The 23,575-nt window shown below is 35.2% G+C and overlaps 1 protein-coding gene across 1 annotated transcript in view; it reads right to left on the minus strand.

The window, feature by feature from the left end:
- LOC121322318 (low-density lipoprotein receptor-related protein 1B-like) overlaps positions 1 to 23,575 on the minus strand; it is a 155,772-nt gene that overhangs the window by 69,635 nt on the left and 62,562 nt on the right. Inside the window, exons 20-27 of the mRNA XM_041262116.1 lie at positions 17,225 to 17,414; positions 11,448 to 11,652; positions 8,553 to 8,745; positions 3,397 to 3,522; positions 2,502 to 2,630; positions 2,145 to 2,264; positions 1,220 to 1,340; positions 316 to 458 (exon numbers count right to left, since the gene is read on the minus strand). Coding sequence (XP_041118050.1) covers positions 316 to 458; positions 1,220 to 1,340; positions 2,145 to 2,264; positions 2,502 to 2,630; positions 3,397 to 3,522; positions 8,553 to 8,745; positions 11,448 to 11,652; positions 17,225 to 17,414 — 1,227 coding nt within the window. The remainder of the gene's footprint in view (positions 1 to 315; positions 459 to 1,219; positions 1,341 to 2,144; positions 2,265 to 2,501; positions 2,631 to 3,396; positions 3,523 to 8,552; positions 8,746 to 11,447; positions 11,653 to 17,224; positions 17,415 to 23,575) is intronic.

The raw sequence follows: 23,575 nt of genomic DNA on the forward strand, positions 1-23,575 counted from the left end.
CTGACATGAAAGGTTGATATTACATTTTGTTTAATTATCGAAAATTAGTGTAGTCAAGTCTTGATTCACATTGTATAAACTGTAAGAAAGCAATTATACTGCGACCACCACTTAAATATTTAATTTTAAATTAAGCTTGATCTGCTTGTAATTGCCCATAAAATAGCAGCTTCTCATTACACATGTTTTGGGTTTTGAATGATTTCTGTCAGGGCATCATATTTTTGGAAGTTAAAAGAATAATGCACATTTCAAAACTACCTGTATTCTTTTTGCACCGACTTAAAATTCAACAACAACATATACAATATTCACCCTGGCAGTTGGTTTCGTCTGCATAATCGCCACAATCATTTGACCCATCGCAGATCCATGCTGGAAGAATGCAGAGTGAAGTGGAATTGCAGCTAATGAACCCTGTTGCTTTAACTCCAAGTTTGTAAAATTCCAAGCACTCAGTGTTACCCTAAAAAAAAAAAAAAAAAAAATATATATATATATATATATATATATATATATATATATATATATATATATATATATATATATATAGATAGATAGATAGATAGATAGATAGATAGATAGATAGATAGATAGATAGATAGATATAATATGCTGACTTAATTCTTTTCCTTTTCAAGACCCATATACATATATTTGGTATCGTATTTAAGGTTCAGATATGTCCCATTTTTGTGCACACTCAAATGTCTATACAATATATATATATTTTAAAAGTATATACTTATTTGTCTACGTTAGACTAAAGACCAAACTTGTTATTACTTATGCTACGATATGTTTCCAGTCGTTCAATGGGTAGAATCCCTTTTGTATAAGTCATGCTATAAAAGCACAAACAGAAACAGACATTTCCTGTTTAAGCCCTTGCCACTTTGGAACATTTCAGTTTTTCAAAATCACTTGTACGTATTTTTTTTTACCACTGTTGTACCATTCATGATGAAAGCTGGCTTGCCATTGTCGTGGAATCTACGGCTCTAAAATAAAGCCTCTTTTTCTCCTTTCTTCATCAGCCTGCTTTGCTTTGTCACCCCAGGAAGAGGTCTATCGACAGCTCTGATATAAAGAGCTCATGAATACCTACCAATACGAGGCATATCCCATAAGTAATGTTTTGGTGGTCGTCTTAGAATTGAAAGGGAACCAGGGTTACAGTAACTAACCTAACGTTCTGCATATGAAAAAGATGATAAATGTCTTACTGCAGTTCTTTTCATCAGAAGCATCTGTACAGTCAATGATCTGGTTGCACCAAGCTGAGTTTGCAATGCAGGTCCCATCCTGACAGCGGAATTCTGATGAATTGCATGTAGAATCTAAGAAACATAATTAAAATCACTGAAACAGCTTTCTTGTCATTATATCTGCTGCAATGGAAAAACTCATTCTGCCACACATCTCCACAAAAAGATGTCAACATCTGAATTCACCCTTATAATCTAAAATTACAATGAAAACTAAAATAATAGAACAGTACATTTGTGGGGCATAAAAATGCACAGCTGAAACAAACTGAGAGCGTTTTACCTTTGGGATAGTAAAAAAACGTTTGAATTGTTTGAATTTGTCACTTTCAATTTCTTACAGTACTTAATTGTTTTTCCCAAAGAACTGTTTATTGAAGTTAGCCCTTAAAGTTTAATTAACTTTATTGTGTTTGTGACAGCTGACCTGTACAACCTTCTGTATGAGAAGCCATTCATAACTGTACATTATATTACAAATTGAGTCTCAATGCCATTCACTTTCATTGGGATCACAAATCCTGCTAAACATAACATGGTACAGTTTGGATAAACACATGTGATAAAGGGTCTATAGCCATAGAATCATGTCACAGAGCCAAAGGCTTGATTTGGGAGAAGTCAAACTCACAGCAGAAGCAACACATATCTGACTTTTTATTAAAATACAGGACCTAATAACAAAAAAAAAGAAATACTAAAATGTTTGTCATATAAATAGCTATATCTACTGGGCTAATATTGTGTAATGGGTGTCTCTCTTGCTAGTACTTGACTTTGGATTTAAATATCATAATTTGTGAAAAATCTACTACTGTATTTTTTTTCTCCAAAGTGTTTTGATGAAATATAAGGTGGGAGAGAGGCAGTACTTACTATTACAGTTCACTTCATCTGAATTATCCCCACAGTCATCCAGCCCATCACAAAACCTACTGTTTGCAACACAGCGCTGATTGTAACAGTGCTTGAAACCTTTCCTGCAGTTCCTGTTGTCTGGCAATAAAAGAGCATCAAAAACAAATTAACTTAGCAACAGAGAAGACATGTCTTTTCAAGGCACATAGAGAGAGAAAGCAAGGAAGAGAGAAAGAGCAAGGGAGAGAATTCCAGTACTTTCTACAGGCCAAAGCAAGACCCTAGAGGGTAGTTGCTCTAACCTTGTTGTGGTTTTCAGCTGCATGCTGCCTAACAGTAATACCCAAATAGCACCCGCAGAGATTGCATTCTTACCACAATATTGCATTTTCTCATCTGACTTGTCTTTACAATGAGCTATTCCATCACACGTCAACTGGTAGTCAATGCACTCCCCATTTGCACATTCAAACTCTGTGTGGATACTGCACGAGGAGTTTTTAGCTGAAAAAAAAAAATAGAACAAACAGCATTATTTTACCAACATCTGTAATCTGCTGTGTGTCTCGCTCAATTTCAATTCCACTATTCCCTCTTGCTGTACAAAAGCTTGGTGCGTTGCACTTTTATAGCAGAAGGGGTCTTGGGGGTTCAAAATATTGTTTACTTTAACGGTATGTTTCGTATCAGGAATCTTCATGACAGTCTTAACCCCACTCCCCTTCATGAAAGTCTGGAACAGCTCCTGTCAGTAAATTAATTTAATTTGATAGGTACACCAGTTTGTTTTCTGTACTATACTATTTAAATAACTGCCAACAAGCTTCAGGGTAGCTGAAAATCTGCCACAGCATTTTTTCAAATATACAGGATGAAAGTAAACTGGTTGCTTGTGAAATAGGTGTGCAACGTCGGACTGTGGGGTGCAGGCCAAATTGAAAAACACGGATCTGCCGTCTTTCATTTTATCCAAAAATTCCAAAGCGCATTTTGCATCCTGTGTTTTGACATTAGTTTAGAGTTATTAATATAGTTTGCCTTCATAAATAATTTTTCAAGTTGCTCTTTGGCACGGATAGCTGTGCCTTATTTGTGGTTTTATCTGGTGATAATTTCACCAACTTAAAACGTTTCAATGAAAAAAAAAATCAAAGCATTTGTCTTCTAAAAGATTTCTTTAGTTTTGGTTTTACTTGGTAATAAGTGGACAGAGCCAAGGAATACAGCTTTCATGAGTGACATTATTGGATTACTGTATTTGATGACTTACACACACATCTATTAGCATCTAAGAGTATTCGTTCTCCCCTACAACTGCAGTTCACCCGTCCATCAGGGGTCAAAACACAAAGGTCATCGCAGCCTCCATTTATCACCTTGCAGGGAGACAACTCACCTGAGAAAGAAAAAACAGAATGTGTCACAAGAACAACCATTCAAATATTCCAACATGCATGGGACCATATTATTGAGTCACAGTCCAAGAACTCTGTTTTTACATTTGTCATAACATGAACTTACAGAACATATACGATGCCCACAGAACAAAATAGGAGCTTTATACAAGTAAGGTGCATTAAAAGTAGTGTAACTTTTCTCTGCATCTAAACTGCAAACTCCTGAAAGCAACTCTGCAGCACAAGCTTTGAATTGTTTATTGGAGTTATGCTTTTGTCCTCAGAGTGAAGACTGCTGAGTAGGGCACCAACAATTGCCAAATGACGTCAACAGAGTTGAGGCCTTGATCTGCTTGGCAATAAGTTAATATGCAGCTTCATAAAAGTTCATAAATATAGTGTATATCACATATGTATATATATCTATATATATATATATATATATATATATATATATATATATATATATATATATATATATATTACTATATTTACCTTATTGAGTAGCACGTTTACTTCTATACACACCTCAGATAAGTTTGGGACACAGTATACTTTTTTCATCACTTCAAGTGGAATCCAAGTACAGTACTACTATAAAGTGAGAAGACTCTTGTGCTCTTTTTGAACTGTGGTTTGCAATGACTGTCATTTGAAAACAAGTATGGGGTATACCCCTTGGAACCCTTGGTACTGACAAGCAAGCAAAGACCACTGGAACATTATATTTCCCAGAACACTGGAACATTGTATTTCCCAGTACAAATGGCGCTTCACTTGACTGCATATTGTCAAACACAAGCTGTAAAATAACAAAAGCCAAGTTCCCTGTGAAATCCAGGGTTACTACAGTATGGCCTCATCAGGAGTTGTAAAAAAGGAAAAATACAAAAAATGAGATCGATTTTCTCTGAGTGATGGGGGGGCTTTCTGAATGGTAGAATATGTTAAGTTGTGGGGATGAGGTAGCATGTGGTGGCATTAATGGCAGACTCAGAAAGTTGTCCAAATTCCTTAAGTTACAAAAGTAACGAAACTGAGTTCTAACTGTAGTTTTTCTTCACCATGTAGAATTAGAGTATGGTAAGAAAAAACAGAAATCATCAAACCAATGAGCCACAGTGCTCTCAGGCTTCTGAGAATCAAACAAACAGACTCTGCCTGCTGTGGCTATCATGGTCAAGTAAGCTTGTGTAAGTTGATATTAAAATACACTGCAGATGAAAAGCACATCTCCACTAAACTTCATGAAATCATAGAGGGTCCAATGTAATAACATTTAGAGAAATCCAGTGACTACTATTGGCCATATTCATATCCAAAGCTGAATTTCTAGATCACAGGGTCGTCAACTGTGGAGACCTGTCCGTCACCTCAAATCCCAGGGTCCTCAGCTCCTCCCAAACTATTCCCCATCGTTACTGCAGGTTCCACCCTGGCAGAATAAATCAATTGTGTTCTTCTTTGACAGCTAACCCACTGCACAAAAGTCGCTCCTCCTCTCCCCTTATGATGCAACACCTCTGCAGTCTGTGGTATCACCAATTATGCTGCAGATGCTCTTTCTCACCTCTGGGTCCCACGGTTCCAAAGACTGGTTTCTCTCAGCACATCCTTGCCCCTGCCTATTCCTCAGTTCCTAAATCAGATATTCAATTTAATTAATCCGTGCACAATCTCCTCACCTCAACCCCCTGTCCCTGTTCCTGCGACCTCTCTCGTGTCCCTGACTCTCACTTCTTCCTCTTGCTGTGCATCTCCAAAATGGACAAGCTTTGCCAGCCATGTAAAATCAACTCTACTCTGTTCCCTTATACCTCCACGCCCAGTTATCTTTCCAGTCATAACCCCTCCAGCCCCTCTGACCCTCTGTTCATATAAAATCAAGTTGTACCATAATAACAAAACATAATGTAGTTCCCAAAGACATTTTTAGTTTTTTGCTCTACTTGTTTCCTCACAATATGAACAAAACTATGTGCAAAATGTTTACTTTCGAGTCAGGTTACCTTTTATAGTTACCTGTGTGCCTAGCAGTTGCTCACATTGAGGTTTAGCAAGTGAACCAGACCTCTTTAGGTGGATTCTTTACGGTTAGTTTGCTAAGTGGACTTTGTTGTTCACACTTCACACCTAACGTACTGAACCGTACCGAGCACTGACCAAACCCTCTAAACGGACTCTGTGAACACAGCCTTACAGTCTTACATTTGTTCCTCTCTTCCTGATATAATGCCAGGAGGGGGCCATTTCTCCATCAGGTGCTCCACAGAGGTTTTTCCTCTACACTGAGCAGTGAGATTATTCTAATCCTACAATCAGAATAATACATATTATACATGAATATATATATTAATGTTTCTTATTTCCTTTCCATTGGTGGATCAATAGCAAGGAGCTGGTCCTCTTTTGGGGGGGAAAGTGAAGCTGACTTCCCATGCTCAGGAGCCAGGCTCTGCCTCCTTGCATGCTTATTTCTTTTTTTTCCCCTCATTCCAGCCTTGCAGTCTCCCCCTCGAGGGAAATTTAGTTCACTAGTCAGCCTTGGCGGTCTGGCAGCTAGATGGGGGAGACCTCTGAACTTCTCTTCATCTTTTCAATTTTAAACTGCACTGTATACGACTTCTCTGTGTTATTCAATGTCAGACACAGAAGTCAAACAAGCAAACAAAAAGGTGTGTATTATATTTTTTATAGTGCTTTGATCGGCGCAACTTTTGATGGATACAATATTTATGGGATCTAAGGACCTATTTTTAGCAAACTTAATCTTACTTTAAATGTCTCTGTTGTACCATAGCATATGCGGTAGTAACTCAGTGCTTGCACAGGCTGCATTTGACCAATTGCTTCTGATATTTTAGTATATATGTGGGAGGGTTTAGTCTCTCAAAACGTGTGAATGGTGGATTGATCATGTCAATCAAACAGTGAATGATTGATGCCTAAACTGGCCTATTTGATTTCTCTGTGTTGTTCAGTCTGGAATCCAGTAAGTCAAGTAAACAAACTAAAGAGTTTTATATTTCGGATCGTGGTTTGATTTGAACAAATCCTGAAGGCTACAACATTTAGTAGACCCACAGGAGATATTTGTGTCAAATTGTATTTTATTATCAACAGTTATTTTCAGAACTGATCAATCGTTATTGATTGCTGTATACGGTCCCAGGGTCTGCTGCACCATCCACAGTAATAATAATATTATAAAATGTGTCGGTGCTCTAAAGGCTGCAAGTGAGTAATCGCTTACAAAATTTTAGCACATGTGTAGGGAAGATTTAGTTTTTCAAATTATATTTATAATTGTGTTCAAAATATAGTTTTTATGTACATTTAAAAATATGTATAGTCTGCATATTGACCCAACAATGTTCTGTTTTAAATGTTTATTGTTATTAGTTATTAATACAAATGGTGACGCAGCCATTATAGAAACATATTAACCCCTAGTTTTTTATTTCTCTACAGATAGTTAAAATATTAGCAATGCAAGCAACATGCAATGTGTCTAATTACCATGAAGGAAATTACATTTCCCAGGATTTAAAGGTGCATATCATTTAAAAAAGAATATAATTTGTAATTGTATCTTACATTTAGCCTGTGACTTCTCAATATTAAGTAGATATGTCCAAGTAAATTATATCATTAAAAAGATTCAGATAGTGCTAAAAAAAACAAAAAACAAAAAAAAAAAATATATAGGTTTCTAGTGTTTCCTTTAGAGATTTGTGAGAAAACTGACTTTGAAATGATTTAGTCCCAAATTCAAGAAAAACCTGGGCGTTGAAAAAGCCAGCAGTGAAGGGATTAAAAAACCATAATCAATAGGATATGTAAAACAAACACTACTGACAATGTTTCTGAGGACAGACTGTAAGCAATGCCACAGTTGATTCAACATTTATGAAGGTATGTTGTACTTGATTGGAATTGATTCTTGAAATAACAAGGGATCTTTACTTGACATTTCAAAATTCTAAATTCCAAGCATGGGGAGCCAGTCACTGGTGCACTGTTTTCTGACAGCCTTAATATCTTCACAAGGCCTGTGTAGTTTCCTTTGAGACAATTAAGTTTGAATAAAATGCAACTGGGAAGATATATAAAAAATAAATTAAAAAAAAAAAAAAAAAAAAAAACATAAACCAAAGTACTGTAAATCATGCCTAGATTTTATGATATATATCAAATAACTAATCTTCAAATTCAATTTCATAGAGATGAACAATTAATTAAGCACCATATTCTTATCATTTTCCCCAAGTAACTGACAAAGAGCTTAGAATGAACCAATTTACATTTTATACTGTATCACAGTAATCAGGGAATCAGGAAGCTCATAACTTAAACTGCAACAATCCACTGACAAAAGTGCCTACTTTTACATATTTCCAGGAATTTTGTGTCTTCCTTTGTGTGCCAAGGTGATTTCCTTTAAGCCAGCAAATGTGGTTAAAAATCAAATTGCATGAGGTTCACTTCCTATAAAGGAGGTCCAGGGGAATCGTAGATATTGCTTACCTAGGACATGCTTCCACAAAACAAAAAGCTCCACACAGTTTTCACAGTCCAACTTACCCTGGGCACTTATAAGCAAAACAGAAGCTTACAACAATCAAAGAAAAATCCTGCACACTACATGGCAGAGTTACATCAGAGTTAGTCAGTCCTGTACAACACCAAGATGTTGTTCACGATCCTGCTATTACTACAATCTAACTGCTCTACACCTGTCATTCTCCAGTAGAAATTCTGACCTAACTCTCTTGACTGACATGATGTCACAGGCACAGTCCTAAACCAACCTTACCTGTATTTCACTGTGAGTGACTACCCAAAGCAACCCAATATAGAGAGGATCCAATGCACCTAATGCCCCAAAAATTGGACATGTCATTTTATAAGGGTTAGCTCTTGCAGGACTTCTGAGATATGTCACATTACACATGTACCATATGGTCAAGAATATAAATGTTACTGCAACAAAATCTTTGTTATTAATGAGGAAAACAATCATACTCACAGCTATTGGTATCATTGGCCACAGCTACAATTCCCATTGGCTGATGAGGTATATCGGCTCGTAGTATCTTCATCTCACCTCCTGTGTACTTATTTGAACGTAGAATTGCCCGCCTTACCCAATCAGACCAAAAGATGAAGTCTCCGTAAATTGCCAGACCAAAAAAGGTTCCTGGTCCTGACTTCACAATGACCTGTGATTTAAGCAGAAAAGTAATTGCTTTTAGTGTTTAAATGGTGATTGGATCCAACATAATAAGATTACTTCAGAAACAGATCAGATTTCTTTTTAGGAGAGGTCAAAATACAGCTTTAGCAGTCTCTTGCAAATTTGTAGTGTAAAAAATGAAATTATCCCTCATTGAAAATGTCCTTATTACATTGTACTCTTGATCTGAAAAATACCATAAGACTCAAGTTACAAAAATACCTGAACAGAATGTTGAGAAAGGCAGAAAAGTAACAGGAGAATATAACCCACAAAGATTACAGACACAGTGGTTTCATTTAAATTCATAACCCTACTGTGTTTAATTACACACATCTTTATAATTCAAGTTTGCTGATTGCTATGTTTGTATGGGATAATTTTTTTAATTACATTCTTTCCCTGTGAGGGGATATTTAAGTTTAGTAAGGCACGTGAACATTTAGTAAATGATCATGGCCAGTGGTCAGTTGCAACTCTTGTAGACCTATACCTAGCATCTACAGCATCTTCAGCAGCCAAAGAAATTTTGAGCAGGTATCGAAGACACATTCTAACTTCTAGGTAAGCTCCTGGAATAGATTACTGAAATAAACAGGCAGTTTGTTAAGTGCCCCTTTAAAAAGATTCTGATTCAAAGAAAGTTCCTTCTATTATCAGGTGACAACAAGCTTAATCTATAATACAAGGGACAGTGATGTTCTAAAGGCGTTCACTGAAGAGCAAATCTACAAATCCTGTTAAACATTGTATCAATATTCTTCAGTGATTCCTTACTAGCAGTCATATAAATCACATCATAATAGTCCAGAATAGAAAGCAAAAGTTGCTTAACGAATTTAACCCTTGATGTAAAATGGAAGCAGTGATGCTGGCCACACAACAATCTGTGTTTATTCCCAAATTTATTACATATTTCTTTTATTTGTTTTTCAAATTTAAGAGTTGTATCGATATCGACACTGAAGTATTTAAAAGTATCAACTCTCTCCAAAGGTGTATTATTACAAGCAACAACAATAAAACTGGAACTGTTGTTTTGTAACATTTTTTCTGAACCAAATAACATGATATTTGTCTTTTTTTCATTAAAAATCAAACCATTTTTAATCATTCTATAGTGCCTTAGTGCTACTAGCTGATGTGCTGCTGCTGCTATTTGAAGAATTGACCCAAGGGGCTCCTAAGGATACAGGCATATAATCAGATTCCTTTCTGTCAAAGACAACAGCTTTGTAACATTGTGATAAATACAATATAAAATACAACAGTGTAGTATCTGTAACTCCAAGATTTATTAATGTATTAAAAATGATTTTATGATTAACTAAATCAAAGGCCTTAGAGAAGTCAATAAAGATTGCACCAGTTATTTTCTAGATTTTCTATGGCCCGGTTTATATCATTTGTTAATTTTAGCAATGCTGCCATTGTTAATAAATAAGCATACAGTTGAATTTGGACAATTCTTTCAATGATCTTTGATAGAACTGGTAAGATAGATATTGGCCTATAATTGCCAGGGACAGTAACATACCCACTTTAAGATGAGAGATATTACATCTTGTTTTACCTGATGAACGTAAGCAGCAAACTTAAGGAGTTTTGGTTGTATTCCATCTGCACCTGCTGTTTTAGTAATGTTAATTTGCGTTAAATGATTATATACTTCGCTCTCACTTACCGCATCAAATTTAAAACATAACTCTTTGTCATGATCAATAGAAGTTACATCAGAAGTTTTTAATTTAGCTGTATATTCACTCAACTTAGTAAACTAGTGGTTTTGAAAGCATTTGTAATTTGCACCGGTTCACCAAAACTTCTGCCAAACATAATCTCTTGTACGAAACAATTGTAATAAATTCTGTGTTACCCAACGTAAGTGATTTGATTTAACTCGCATTTTCTAAATTTGCTAGCACAAACTAAAGTAAAAGCTGTGTTTTGAAAACAAGGTAGTATGTCTTCATAAGGTCATTGGCAGGCAGATCTTTGAATTTGAGTTCCCACATTTTGATGTCTACACACACGTTTCATTTTTTTTTTTTAAGAATAGCGAAAAGGTTAAATACAAATGATGTACTTTTTCTGAGGTTTCAAAGTTCCAGCAGTTTATGGTTATATATAGTTAAAAAGGTGATTTAGTATTTCAGAAAAGGGCAAGTACTCTCATTAAGTCTGATTGCTGCTGCATACCCTGACATTTAACTTTTAAAAAAAGCCATTAATACACATCTGAATTTCAGTTCATAAAGACATTTTCTTTCTTGACCTGATCTGACACTACATCTAAGCTATATAAGATAGTTAAAAAAAAATAAAAAATACTTTCACATATAAAGGATCCTCATAATCGCATAACAAGCATATATTTATGGTGGAATCCAGTCTGAAACTTCTGCAGGAGACTAGGAGTGTAAAAATAAATACAGTTCCCCATGTAGAGAGTGACAGGCATACTGACATGAGGATCAGTTAATGTATCATTTAAATCTTAGTAATACATAGCATACTAGATACTGTACTTTACAGAACAGTGATTCAGTCTATGTAATAGTATATATTTGCATTATATTTATAGACGTGGAGTATGTAAGAATTTTAATATAATATAATTTTAATATAACAGGGAAAAACACAATGTTTTGTTCACTAAGTATATCTAATCAAACCAACAGTACTTACGTATCTGTGTGAGCCATCATATTCACACCTTTCAATTTTCCCCAAGCTCCCATCTGAGAAGTACAGCTTCTCTGCTTTGTGGTCTATGGTCAGCCCGTTCGGTGTGAGGATGTCAGTGCTCACAATGACCTGGACGTTGTTTCCTGCCAGTGTGGCCCTCATGATGCTTGGGTGCTGCTCATTCCAATTAGTCCAAAACATTAAACTGCAGGCATAGGAAATAAATGCATCATTAGTGTGTGTTGGAATGTGTGCCTTATCAGTAGAAACAATAACGGGATGTCTGTCAATTTATACTGCATGCATTTACATGTTTTACATTTGCATGCTGAAAAGGGGATATCAAAAAGAAACCTAACAAACTGATTACCCAGTTTCATTTAAAAAAAAAAAACACAACCCCCCCCCCCCCCCAAAAAAAAAAAACCCATATTATCTGTTTAATTGCAAAGATGTATACCGTATAACGGGAGATTTTGGCAGGGACTTTATTTTGGCTTTACTGGAGGTTTTGATTGGATCGCCAATAATTCTTCCACCAGAGTGTGGTATACAGTGAGTGATCCCGGTCTCTGACAGACTGGTTAAAGAAGCGCTGGGCAGGGGAAAGAATGTGTCGAATGTCAAAGTGAATATGAGAATATGAGAATGGTGAAATATGAGTGTGATGAAGCTAATTTGCTTGAAAAATTTAAAAGCAAACTGGACATTTACATTAATGGATTTAGAAAATCTGAATGCGATACGGAACTCTGAGGCAGTGTAAACTGTGCCTGCTAATGTTGGTCCCTGTACCACTGTTCTATTTTATGTTAAGAAGTTTTGTGTTATTTTTTTTTTACAATTAAGTACTGATTAAGTACTGTAACAGCCAAAATTAGTTTATTCCAGACGTGTTATAAAGTCTGTAACAAAAGCAAATTTGCTTTGGACTGTTATTGTCATTGTAGATACTACTACTAAGACACCCACTGTGTAGGTATCATAACATCCTTAAACAATATATTAAAATAAATTAGTTTTGCACTATATAAAATTAGTTAATGTCGCCAGTGCTTGCTAGTCTGTTAACTAGTTTTAAATTTACAGCATTTTTGTTTTGGCTTTATTGTTAAAGCTTTCACACTAAATGATATTGTGATCATTCCACTGTGTGACATGTGGGGCATTCTGACAACATGCCCCACATGTCATCCAGTTCCTATCCAGTTTTAAATAACTTTAGCATAACTGAGGCAGAAGTGTTAAAGGGACTAGGAGCTCTTAAAATAAACAAATCCCCTGGGCCGGATGAGATCCTCCCAGTAGTACTCAAAGAAATGAAAGAAGTAATTTACAAACCGCTAACCAAGATCATGCAGCAGTCTCTTGACACAGGGGTGGTACCGACAGACTGGAAAATTGCAAACGTAATACCGATCCACAAAAAGGGAAACAAAACTGAACCAGGTAACTACAGACCAGTAAGCCTGACTTCTATTATATGCAAACTTATGGAAACTATAATAAGAGCCAAAATGGAAAATTACCTATATGGTAACAGGGTACTGGGAGACAGTCAACATGGTTTTAGGAAAGGGAGATCGTGCCTAACTAACTTGCTTGATTTTTTTGAGGATGCAACATCGATAATGGATAATTGCAAAGCATATGATATGGTTTATTTAGATTTCCAGAAAGCTTTTGACAAAGTCCCGCACAAAAGATTAATTCTCAAACTGAACGCAGTTGGGATTCAAGGAAACACATGTACATGGATTAGGGAGTGGTTAACATGTAGAAAACAGAAAGTACTGATTAGAGGAAAAACCTCAGAATGGAGTGTGGTAACCAGCGGTGTACCACAGGGATCAGTATTAGGTCCTCTGCTATTCCTAATCTACATTAATGATTTAGATTCTGGTATAGTAAGCAAACTTGTTAAATTTGCAGACGACACAAAAGTAGGAGGAGTGGCAAACACTGTTGCAGCAGCAAAGGTCATTCAAAATGATCTAGACAAGATTCAGAACTGGGCAGACACATGGCAAATGACATTTAATAGAGAAAAGTGTAAGGTACTGCACGCAGGAAATAAAAATGTACATTATAAATATCATATGGGAGATATTGAAATTGGAGAAGGAATCTATGAAAAAGACCTAGGAGTTTTTGTTGACTCAGAAATGTCTTCATCTAGGCAATGTGGGGAAGCTATAAAAAAGGCTAACAAGATACTCGGATACATTGTGAAAAGTGTTGAATTTAAATCAAGGGAAGTAATGTTAAAACTGTACAATGCACTTGTAAGACCTCATCTTGAATATTGTGTGCAGTTCTGGTCACCTCGCTATAAAAAAGATATTGCTGCTCTAGAAAGAGTGCAAAGAAGAGCGACCAGAATTATTCCGGGCTTAAAAGGCATGTCATATGCAGACAGGCTAAAAGAATTGAATCTGTTCAGTCTTGAACAAAGAAGACTACGTGGCGACCTAATTCAAGCATTCAAAATTCTAAAAGGTATTGACAGTGTGGACGCAAGGGACTTTTTCAGCCTGAAAAAAGAAACAAGGACCAGGGGTCACAAATGGAGTTTAGAAAAAGGGGCATTCAGAACAGAAAATAGGAGACACTTTTTTACACAGAGAATTGTGAGGGTCTGGAATCAACTCCCCAGTAATGTTGTTGAAGCTGACACCCTGGGATCCTTCAAGAAGCTGCTTGATGAGATTTTGGGATCAATAAGCTACTAACAACCAAACGAGCAAGATGGGCCGAATGGCCTCCTCTCGTTTGTAAACTTTCTTATGTTCTTATGTTCTTATGTTAAGTTAGTGAAACAGAGCTACATTTTAAAACTGAGAGTTAGCAAATGCCTATCGTTAAAGTGTACTGCTGTATTAAAACATGTATTTTAATGTTTTTGAAATTAAAAGAAGAAATACAAAACTGCGGCATTTCAAAAAATATCAAAATCTACCAAGGTAGCAAATAACAATGAAATTTAATACCAGCCAACATAGCCAGTTACATGGTATTTAACAAACCAATGTAATGAGTACTGTTAAAATATATGTTTTAATGTTTTTCATTTCTGCAAGGCAGATCTGCAACTGAAAAACATGCAGAAAAAAAGACACCATATATTTACAGGTTTGATTCTTAAGTAAATTTAAAATTTCACACCCTAATGATTTCCTGTATCTGACCTTTCACAGTGGGCACTGCTCACTGTCTTTCTCATTGCATCTCACTTTGATATACAGCATGCCATTGTGATATAGTGAAAACTGCATTTCCATTAAATATAATGTAGAACTTTTAATGAATAATAATAACGCAATATTTATTGAGGAGCCCATGCCCTTTCCCAAGGTGCTTGCAGTGCAATCTGGAAATGTAAAAATCCATTTCACTGCAGACTGCTTTATATGATTCTGTATCCTAAATAAATAGGATTTGACTGTATCTACATTACATTTTCAACCCTTTTGGGGAAGTTTATAGATGAGCAAGAGCAAAAATAAATAAACATTTATGAAAACATTAGCTTGTACAAATGTGATGCTAACTATGCATCAGATTCTGCTGCATCTCCTGATTGAGAAAATTATTATTTTACATATTGCACTGATTGCGGATCTTTTATAGGCATTTGATCTTGCAGTACTTTCATTTTAACACAAGGAAACGATCGTTCGCATGGTCCAGACTGTGTGTGACACTACAAACATTCTCACGCTAATCTCTGTGTTTATAAATCACATGCTTTCTGTTCGAATGTGCGTACGCATCCTTTAAAAGGGAATACTTGTGCATGCACGAATGATAAATATAGGTCCTAACATCTTACCCATGTGGTTATGATACGTGGTTAATTAATAATGTACATTATAAAGATGAAATCCTTAAATAATGAAGAAGGAATCAATGTTAGGGAATAATATGTCCCAATACTAGGTGGAGGGTAAACATTTTTTTTTTTTTGTTTAGCAGTTTAAAAAGCTTGTCTATAAAGCACAAATTCATCCCTGTAATGCCATGCTGGAAAATTATGGCATAATTAGCCATAAATCTGTTGTAAAGCAAGAAAAACACGCATATCGTAATTAAGGGTGATTCATATATCAGAAAAGGAAAGCACACTCAACACACAACATGAAAATGATTCTTGACAAATTACGCAAAGGCAAGATTTGTTCTGGTAAAAATGTAATTAAATATAAATTCATGTTAAACCCTAATGTATTCAAACTGTAGAAATGGACAGTTAAATGCAATTAAGTCTGCCATGGTGACATACAAAACATGTTGTACAGTACATATTGTAGAAGACAGATTGCCATTTGAAGAACACAGTTCACTATTCAGATTTTGTTCAGTGAGGCAGCAAGAGGAAATGTATCATGGTTTAAAAATGACTTCCATCCACTATTCCCTTTAAAATCATCAATTTTGTGTGCTATTGTGAGAAGACTAAACAAATAATTGCATTTGCATTATGTCCATACTGATGTTAAAAGCTTGATATTGATGAACTGCTGAAAATATATGTCAGTTCATATATGTCCTTATTGCCAACTGGATTGTATCTACAGCACAAATCTCTGTTAAAGAAAACTATTCCAATAAACCATCTGAAGAAAAATCTTTTCTATTCTATTCTATTTTATATTTCTCTATCCCAGTATAATATAAAAAGAGGTCTGTAAAATGTGAACTCTTTTCTAAATGCTGTTTGTGCTCAGGTAGTATAAAAGAGAAATATATTAACATAATCACAATTTTTTGGATCATTATTTTATTCACAAATCGCTGGTTATAAATCAGCTGAGTGCATTCTCAAGGAGAAAAAGGATCTGTCTTTTGAGCATCATCATGTATTCAGATCATGATCCATCCTGCTGCGCTGCTTGTCTTCTATTCCCACAATCACCATTCACTTCAATCAGAGCATCAGGATTATTACAGTAGGCAGTACATTATGTCCAATGTATTTATTTATTAATTATTCATTTTTATGATTGACCTCATTCAAAATGCGGACCGCTATACACTGATCATGCCTTGACTTCATAAATTGTCTCCAAACTTTTATCATCGCCCCTGTACCTCCTTAAGACTGCAACTGCATTCGGTAAACTGTTTATTTTAACCTGCAATCTATAATAGGCCAAGAATATGAGGACCATCCATATGTAGGTGCACTGGTTAATGCATTTATTTACTGAATTAATGTTTTTTTCCAACTGATTTATTATTATTATTATTATTATTATTATTATATTATTATTATTATTATTATTATTATTATTATTATTATTTTTTTTTTTTTTTTTTATTATTATTTATATCTTAGCAGACACCCTTACCCTGAGTGACTTACAGTTGTATACAAAAAATACATATCAAGAGTTACAGTACAATTAAGAGCAAGACACAGAATACAATGACTTCGGTCCTAATAGATTAGTGTTTGTAACGCACATAACTACATCAACCTCGCTGGCTTCCACGGAGCTTAGACCTAAATCTTAGCTCCGTCACGGAAGACTACACATGGGTAAACTGCAAGAGAAGAGAGTCCTGTTTAATTCCAAACAAAAAAATAAACCATACTTCTGTTTCTTCAGGTGAAAAACACGCCAACCCGATACTAGACATTACATATGCTGTTATTTTATATTGCTGTAAACTGTTCATCACATATCTTTCAATTTGGTTTATTTAAAGCCTGTCAGAAATCTGTAAATGCACCATGTTTGGATCACAGTTGATGTTTTTATTTTGTGACTTACTTTTGACACTCATCCAAAGCAAGAACATGGGGGTGGTCTTCCTCTGACATGGTTATGACTGCCTCTCTACTGAATGCCCCTGGTCTGGTCAGGTCAATGGTATGTCTTGTTATAGTTGAAGTGGTGGAGCTGGTCCAGTAGAGGGTATCCCAAGCCCTGTGATAGGCCAGTCCTTCAACAGAGCCCACATCTGACAAAAAAAAAGTACACAATTTGGGGTTGGCCGATATACCAGTATTGTTGTTGTCACCAGTGTTTTTTTAATGATGATAAAAATATTGTTGTGAATAAATTATATCATTCCATTTTATTTAGTTAGTTTTTTTTTTATCAACCTTTATCTTGTGCATGATGCAAACAGAAAGTATTAAGCTTTGGACTGATCCATTTGAACGTCATAGGGCGGTCAATAGGTTGTACAGATTAATATCTGTATTACAGTACATTATTTAATTTTTTTTTATTACTGACTCATTATTTTATTGACTGACAAGTCAACCATTTAATAAATCAGGCATCACATCAAAATTTAAAAAAAAGGTTAATTTAATTATGTTTAATGTACCCGCTGCATACGCTCCAGTATTTTGGACACAGACTTCACCTTGCCATCGGTAAGTCATTTACCTTATTTTATTAACAATGTGAATGTACCCATCTTTGTGTTATTTAGAGTATGTTTAACTAGCGTTACTATCCTGTTATTGTAAAGCAGCGTACAGACCAAGTGTCTTGTTGCATTATTTCGCTTGTTGCGTTGTTACACTAGCTATAAGTAACTTACTATGATAAAATATATGTATGTATGTTATTTTTTGTTGAAAACATCTAAAATATCATGACGTGAGATGTACAGTAATAACACTGTAGCAAACAGAAATAATCTTCTGTTTGACCATGTGTAAACATCAATTCAAGCAAGTAAAACAAAGAATTACAATGACATCGACACAAAACAATGTGGAGATTTAACAAGTTATTCAAATACCTGTCAAATTTAATAAGATCATGCTAGCACAGCACAGAAAAAGATTACACTGAAACTATTTCTATTAAGCCTCTAAGAATAAAAGATGAGATAGGTATAAATCTATTTAACAGTACACATTGGTCCCTGGTTATAAGCAGACTATTCTCATCATATACAGCTGAAGGTCATTACCAGAAACTAAGAGAATTATTTTAAGAACTCAGTAAATACTTGATTTATATTCTCTGTACGTGGTCAAATTTCTTTTTCAAAAGATTACATTTTGACTCCATCCCAAAAAGCTTTAGTTGTTGATTTATCTATCATATAATATGGTCTAATATGACTATCAATGATGACAGTTGAATTGATATACAATATATATACAATACACAACCTGCAGTACATATGTAAATTGTTGGCCATATTGCCTCATTTTAATACTACAGACAGATAAGTAATCTAAGTACGATAATTACTTTAATACTACAAATTCAGAGACACTGACTAGTTTTTCAACGTTTACATCAAGGTAATTTATTTAATAACTAAACTACACCAGTGAAAGTTATAAGCCTTGAAAGTAAGATGTCTTGGCAAATCTGATAACGATCCAGACTCCCTGGCCCCTCAAAGGTCCTAGAAGACCATAGTAAATGGAAAAGGTATTTAAGAAAATTAAAAGACTTAAGTAAGTTAACAAAATAAGTAATAAGGAAGGTCCATAAAAATTAAGAAAACACTGACACTAAATAAAAATTCTGAATCAAACAAATAAGTAACAAATACTGTGGGGGGCTCCCGAGCTTGGAGATCACCGATTTGAATCCAAGCTATGCCACTGCTGACCGTGGACGGGAGTTCCCAAGGGCGGAGCACAATTGGCCAAGTGCTGGTCGGGGCGGGGAGGGGTTAGGTTGGCTGGTGAGTCATTGGCTCACCGCACACCAGCAACCACTGTGGCTGGGTGAGCGCCTGCAGGCCTGCCTGTATGCAGTTCAGAACTGCGTGGTCCACGACACTGTAAGTTCTGAGATGGTTGCAGGGCGTGCTTGCAGAGCAAAAACAAAGTGGATGGCTGACAGCACTCATTTCTAAGGATGCGTGTGCTCATCTTCGTCTCTCCGGAGTTAGTGAGGGGGTTGCAGCGGTAAGCCAGGTTAAATAATAATTGGACAATCCAAAATTGGGAGAAAATCAGCAATTAATAAAAATAAATTGTTAAAAAAAAGTTCTGATCTGCCTACATTGAATCCTGATTGGTTTTATACCAAAATATTGTAAGAACATATAAATATGACCTGCTATAAACTGGGAGTCATGTTGCAAGTTTTATTTCCTTAAACAGTTACGGGCACCTATTTTAAGAACATCTGAAATTCACACGGACACAAAGAAGACAGTGCTTAATACCTCCTTTGTTCCCAAATCACATAAAAGCAAGAGCTTTAGCCAGTAAAAGTTGCCTTCAAAATGGTTTCTCAGCTCTTAGTTATATCACTTCTCCATATCTTCAAAAATGGCTTTCAAGCTGTTGTAATTGTACTACAGACTTAAAATTGTTCCATGAAAGAACTCAGTCTTGCTGTCTAAGTCTTTTCTGCTTAAAACGATTGTAGTAAAGATTGTAGATCTAGTAAAAAGAATGGTTGTATCATACCCTTCACCATGAGTATGTGCAGTGTATACTATAATTAGGCTGTGGATAGGATGGAATATGTGGTTTTCCCTCCCACTGCTTGGTGTATTGTTACTGTATGTGTTATTCTTGTCCTGGCACTGTGTGTAATTACCAGGCTCTAGTATATATTGTTTTATATTGCCATCAGTTATAAGGCTGTGAAGGTCAAAGTATGTATATTTCCATATTTGCATGATATATTCATATTAAAGTTATTTTGGTATTTCCAATATAGCACTGCTTAAATGCATTCAGCACTTCAAGAAATAGATTATGGGTTTTGAAAGGATAGACTACTCTCATTGAAGAGGACTATAAATACATAATTAGTTATATAATTCACCTGAAACTGACATTCTGAATTAAATCAGTGATGGGGTGCATAACTGGTTAAACATCTACACAACAGAAAGCAACAGCTTATGATTTACTGAGGGGTCTGTGGAGTGATCACATCATTACTCTGCCGACTGCTATCTATCACATTTTACTGTGCTTAACGAAGATGGATTTAGTTTCGAAGAGACAAGAAGCAGCCAATAAATATTGTCAGTCTGCTCTTCACCTGACTTTAACCCAAAGAGAAGACAGCCAACATACCAACAATTGAAAAAAAACATTTGTTTAAGAGACCTGTAAGAAGCGGGCAAAATCACCATGGAAGCTCTAGCATGAACACTCACATCACAAAAAAGTATTTTTTGAACAATCCTAAACTGATTGACAGAAAATGTAGGCTCTAACAATGGTGTCAATCTGATCCACACAAGAGTCAAATGTCAAGTGTTCCAATCGTACATACATACTGTAGGTTGTTTTATAGTGCCCATCTGCAAGAGTACACACAATACATATTGTCAGAATGGTCAGATATCCATCATCTTTTTCAATAACTTTCCTATAGTTAGGATCCAAGCTTTAAGAAACAAAGAGTTCTTTCCAGTCTTGTTTCCAAACCTGTGTGTTTCGTTACACAATCGTGATAATGAATTTCGACAGAAGCCAGTCAGTGTGTATGTTGGCCTATATCTGTATATTATAAAGCATGTGAAGATCATTGGACTCAAATGACCACAATACGTGATAGAGCTTTAAATTTAAACAAAAGCAACTTAATTATCCCAGAATATTTTCACATTAACACAAAATAAAATAAAAAACACATAAAACACCTGGGAATTCAGCCTCATCCAATATTAACTACCTGCCTGTGGAATTAACCACCTGCCTGTGCAATCTTAGAATTTTAACCTTAAACTCTGTCAGTAGATCCAACAGCCAATCACAGAAGACTAGAATGCCACCTGTCAGTCAATTGGCATAATTGTGTTATAGTGGCTAACAGGTGGTCAATCTTTGAGATAAGGTGTAAAGCCAATGCATCCAAAGCAATAAAACATTGGATGTATTTAAAAACTACAGAAGCTGAACTCTAATTCATTATTTCAATAAAATCCCTTAGACAGCTATAATGCAGGAAATCATTCAAGACGCTGAGGAAAGATTTATTGAGACCATGAGTTCTAAAATTATGTAAAAAAAAAAAAAAAAAAAAAAAAGATTCATTAACATCCCTGCCCTTTTCAAAGGTAGGACGCTAAGCTGCTTTGAAATTATAGTGATTGTTCTTCAGTCACAAGTCCCCTAAAAAACACTGTTGTTCATAAATGTAAGGGAGGAGTTTGTTTTTTGCAATTAATAAGTTTAACCTGTACAGCATGGTAATCAGTTAACATATCTGCACAGTATGAAAGCAAATTGTTAGTGTATTAATTGACTGTTGCATGCCTTTGCTACAAATACAGTACTGTAGATTCAGGTCAAATGAAAAAAAGATGTATGTATATGCACTGTAGTATATACATTATGTCGTGTGATATGGAATATATATATATATACTATATTATATATATATATATATATATATATATATATATATATATATATATATATATATATATATATAGGAGTGGTGTGATGCATTACATAGCATTAAGGCCAACTTTAACAGTAGCACAATGAATACAGAGAATACTAATATTTTTGTGCTCTTATCTTATGGTATATTATAATCCCCTCAACCCCTCTCGCTATAGTATTAAACATGAGTCTTAATAACCACTCCTTAGATTGTTTGACTGATATAGTACTTTAATAAGAATGATGTCATTAGATACTTAATAACGAAAAGAAAGTGGTTCCTTGAGTTTCTTGACCCTCATCTTTTATATACCAAATGTTTCAGAAAGGACAGAAGCAGAAAGTTAAACGAAGAACATTGATTTAGACTTTTTTTTCTAAAAGATGGGTGAAAGGAGTCTTTCAATTCATCAACTGTCAGGCAATTGTAAGAGAAATTGTACCTTAAACACCTTGTTTGACAGTTAAATTGGCACCATTTAGTTTAAAAGAATAGCAGTAACCATTACAAAGCTCTTACTAGATGTACTGAGTGTTGAGCTGTGCAATACATCACAGGCACTGCCACTTTATGTTTGGAGTGAATACATTTTTCACAAATGGCTGCTAACACTTACATTTCGAAATGGCAGAAACAGATCTGGCTACAGTACTTTATTTCACAACATCCTGGCTGTTGCATTGACTTAGCACCTAACACATCAATGTCAAGACCAATGCATAAAAAAATGACCCCCTCTGTTAAGTATTCTGCTGCAAAGACACAGAATACTGTGCATTAAAGCAGTTGGCCTATAGCCAAGATACATCTTGGCCACATAAAAAGACATCATACAGCATTCATTTCTTTCGTTAAGCTACCAGACAATAATTTGACAATCTATAACATCAACTTGACTGCCCTTTCTAATGTCAGTGAAGTGAAGAAAGAGGCATATCCCCAGCTGAGTCTTGTTTAACAAATAAATTTTATATCACAACATGGTAGTTCTGTCACAGTTATTCAGCCTTGGCAACATCAAATCACAGGCACAAGGAGTTTAATTGCTAAGTAATATTCCTCTGTGTTCCTATAATCATGCTTAAGAATAACTCCCAAAAAAGTTTTAACAATGGAACTGAGACATATATTACTGATGGTAGAAAGCATAGCGAATACAGGAAACATCTGCAGTTCTCTATTCTTTTCATACTGTGACCATTATGAAAATGCAAAGCACTTATTGTGTTTTTAACTAGAGTTATTATTATTATTATTATTATTATTATTTATTATTATTATTATTATTATTATTAACAAGGGATCTTTTTAAAGAAGGCCATTCATTCTTAAGGTGCTTCTGGTACAATGCAACTAACTTTTTACTGCATAGATACTACTTACTATATTTAGTGTTATTGAGTTCCTTATTACACATTTACAAATGTGATTTGCAACCCATACATTTTAAATACAGGAAACAATACATATCATAATGGATGTTGAGGGGCATGGAAATACACTCTGCATTTACTGAGCCCACATAGAAACACATTGTCATGCTGCCTGGTAGAATATGGGATTCCAATGAGCAGCTGGATGAACACTGTGTGTTTGTGTGTGTGTATAATATTGTGCTACTCTTTTTTATGGCAACAGCAAACTACTTGGGCTGCAGTTTGGGTACCTGCCTGTTTTTCTTGGTGTTAAGCTAACAGTTGATTAGTCCACATACCATGTCTTTTTACGATAATATTAATTAATTTTGTTAAAGGAAAAAAGTAATTGTTAAAAATAAGA

Source organism: Polyodon spathula, chromosome 10, assembly GCF_017654505.1.
Source record: "Polyodon spathula isolate WHYD16114869_AA chromosome 10, ASM1765450v1, whole genome shotgun sequence".
Classification (NCBI taxonomy): Eukaryota; Metazoa; Chordata; class Actinopteri; order Acipenseriformes; family Polyodontidae; genus Polyodon; species Polyodon spathula.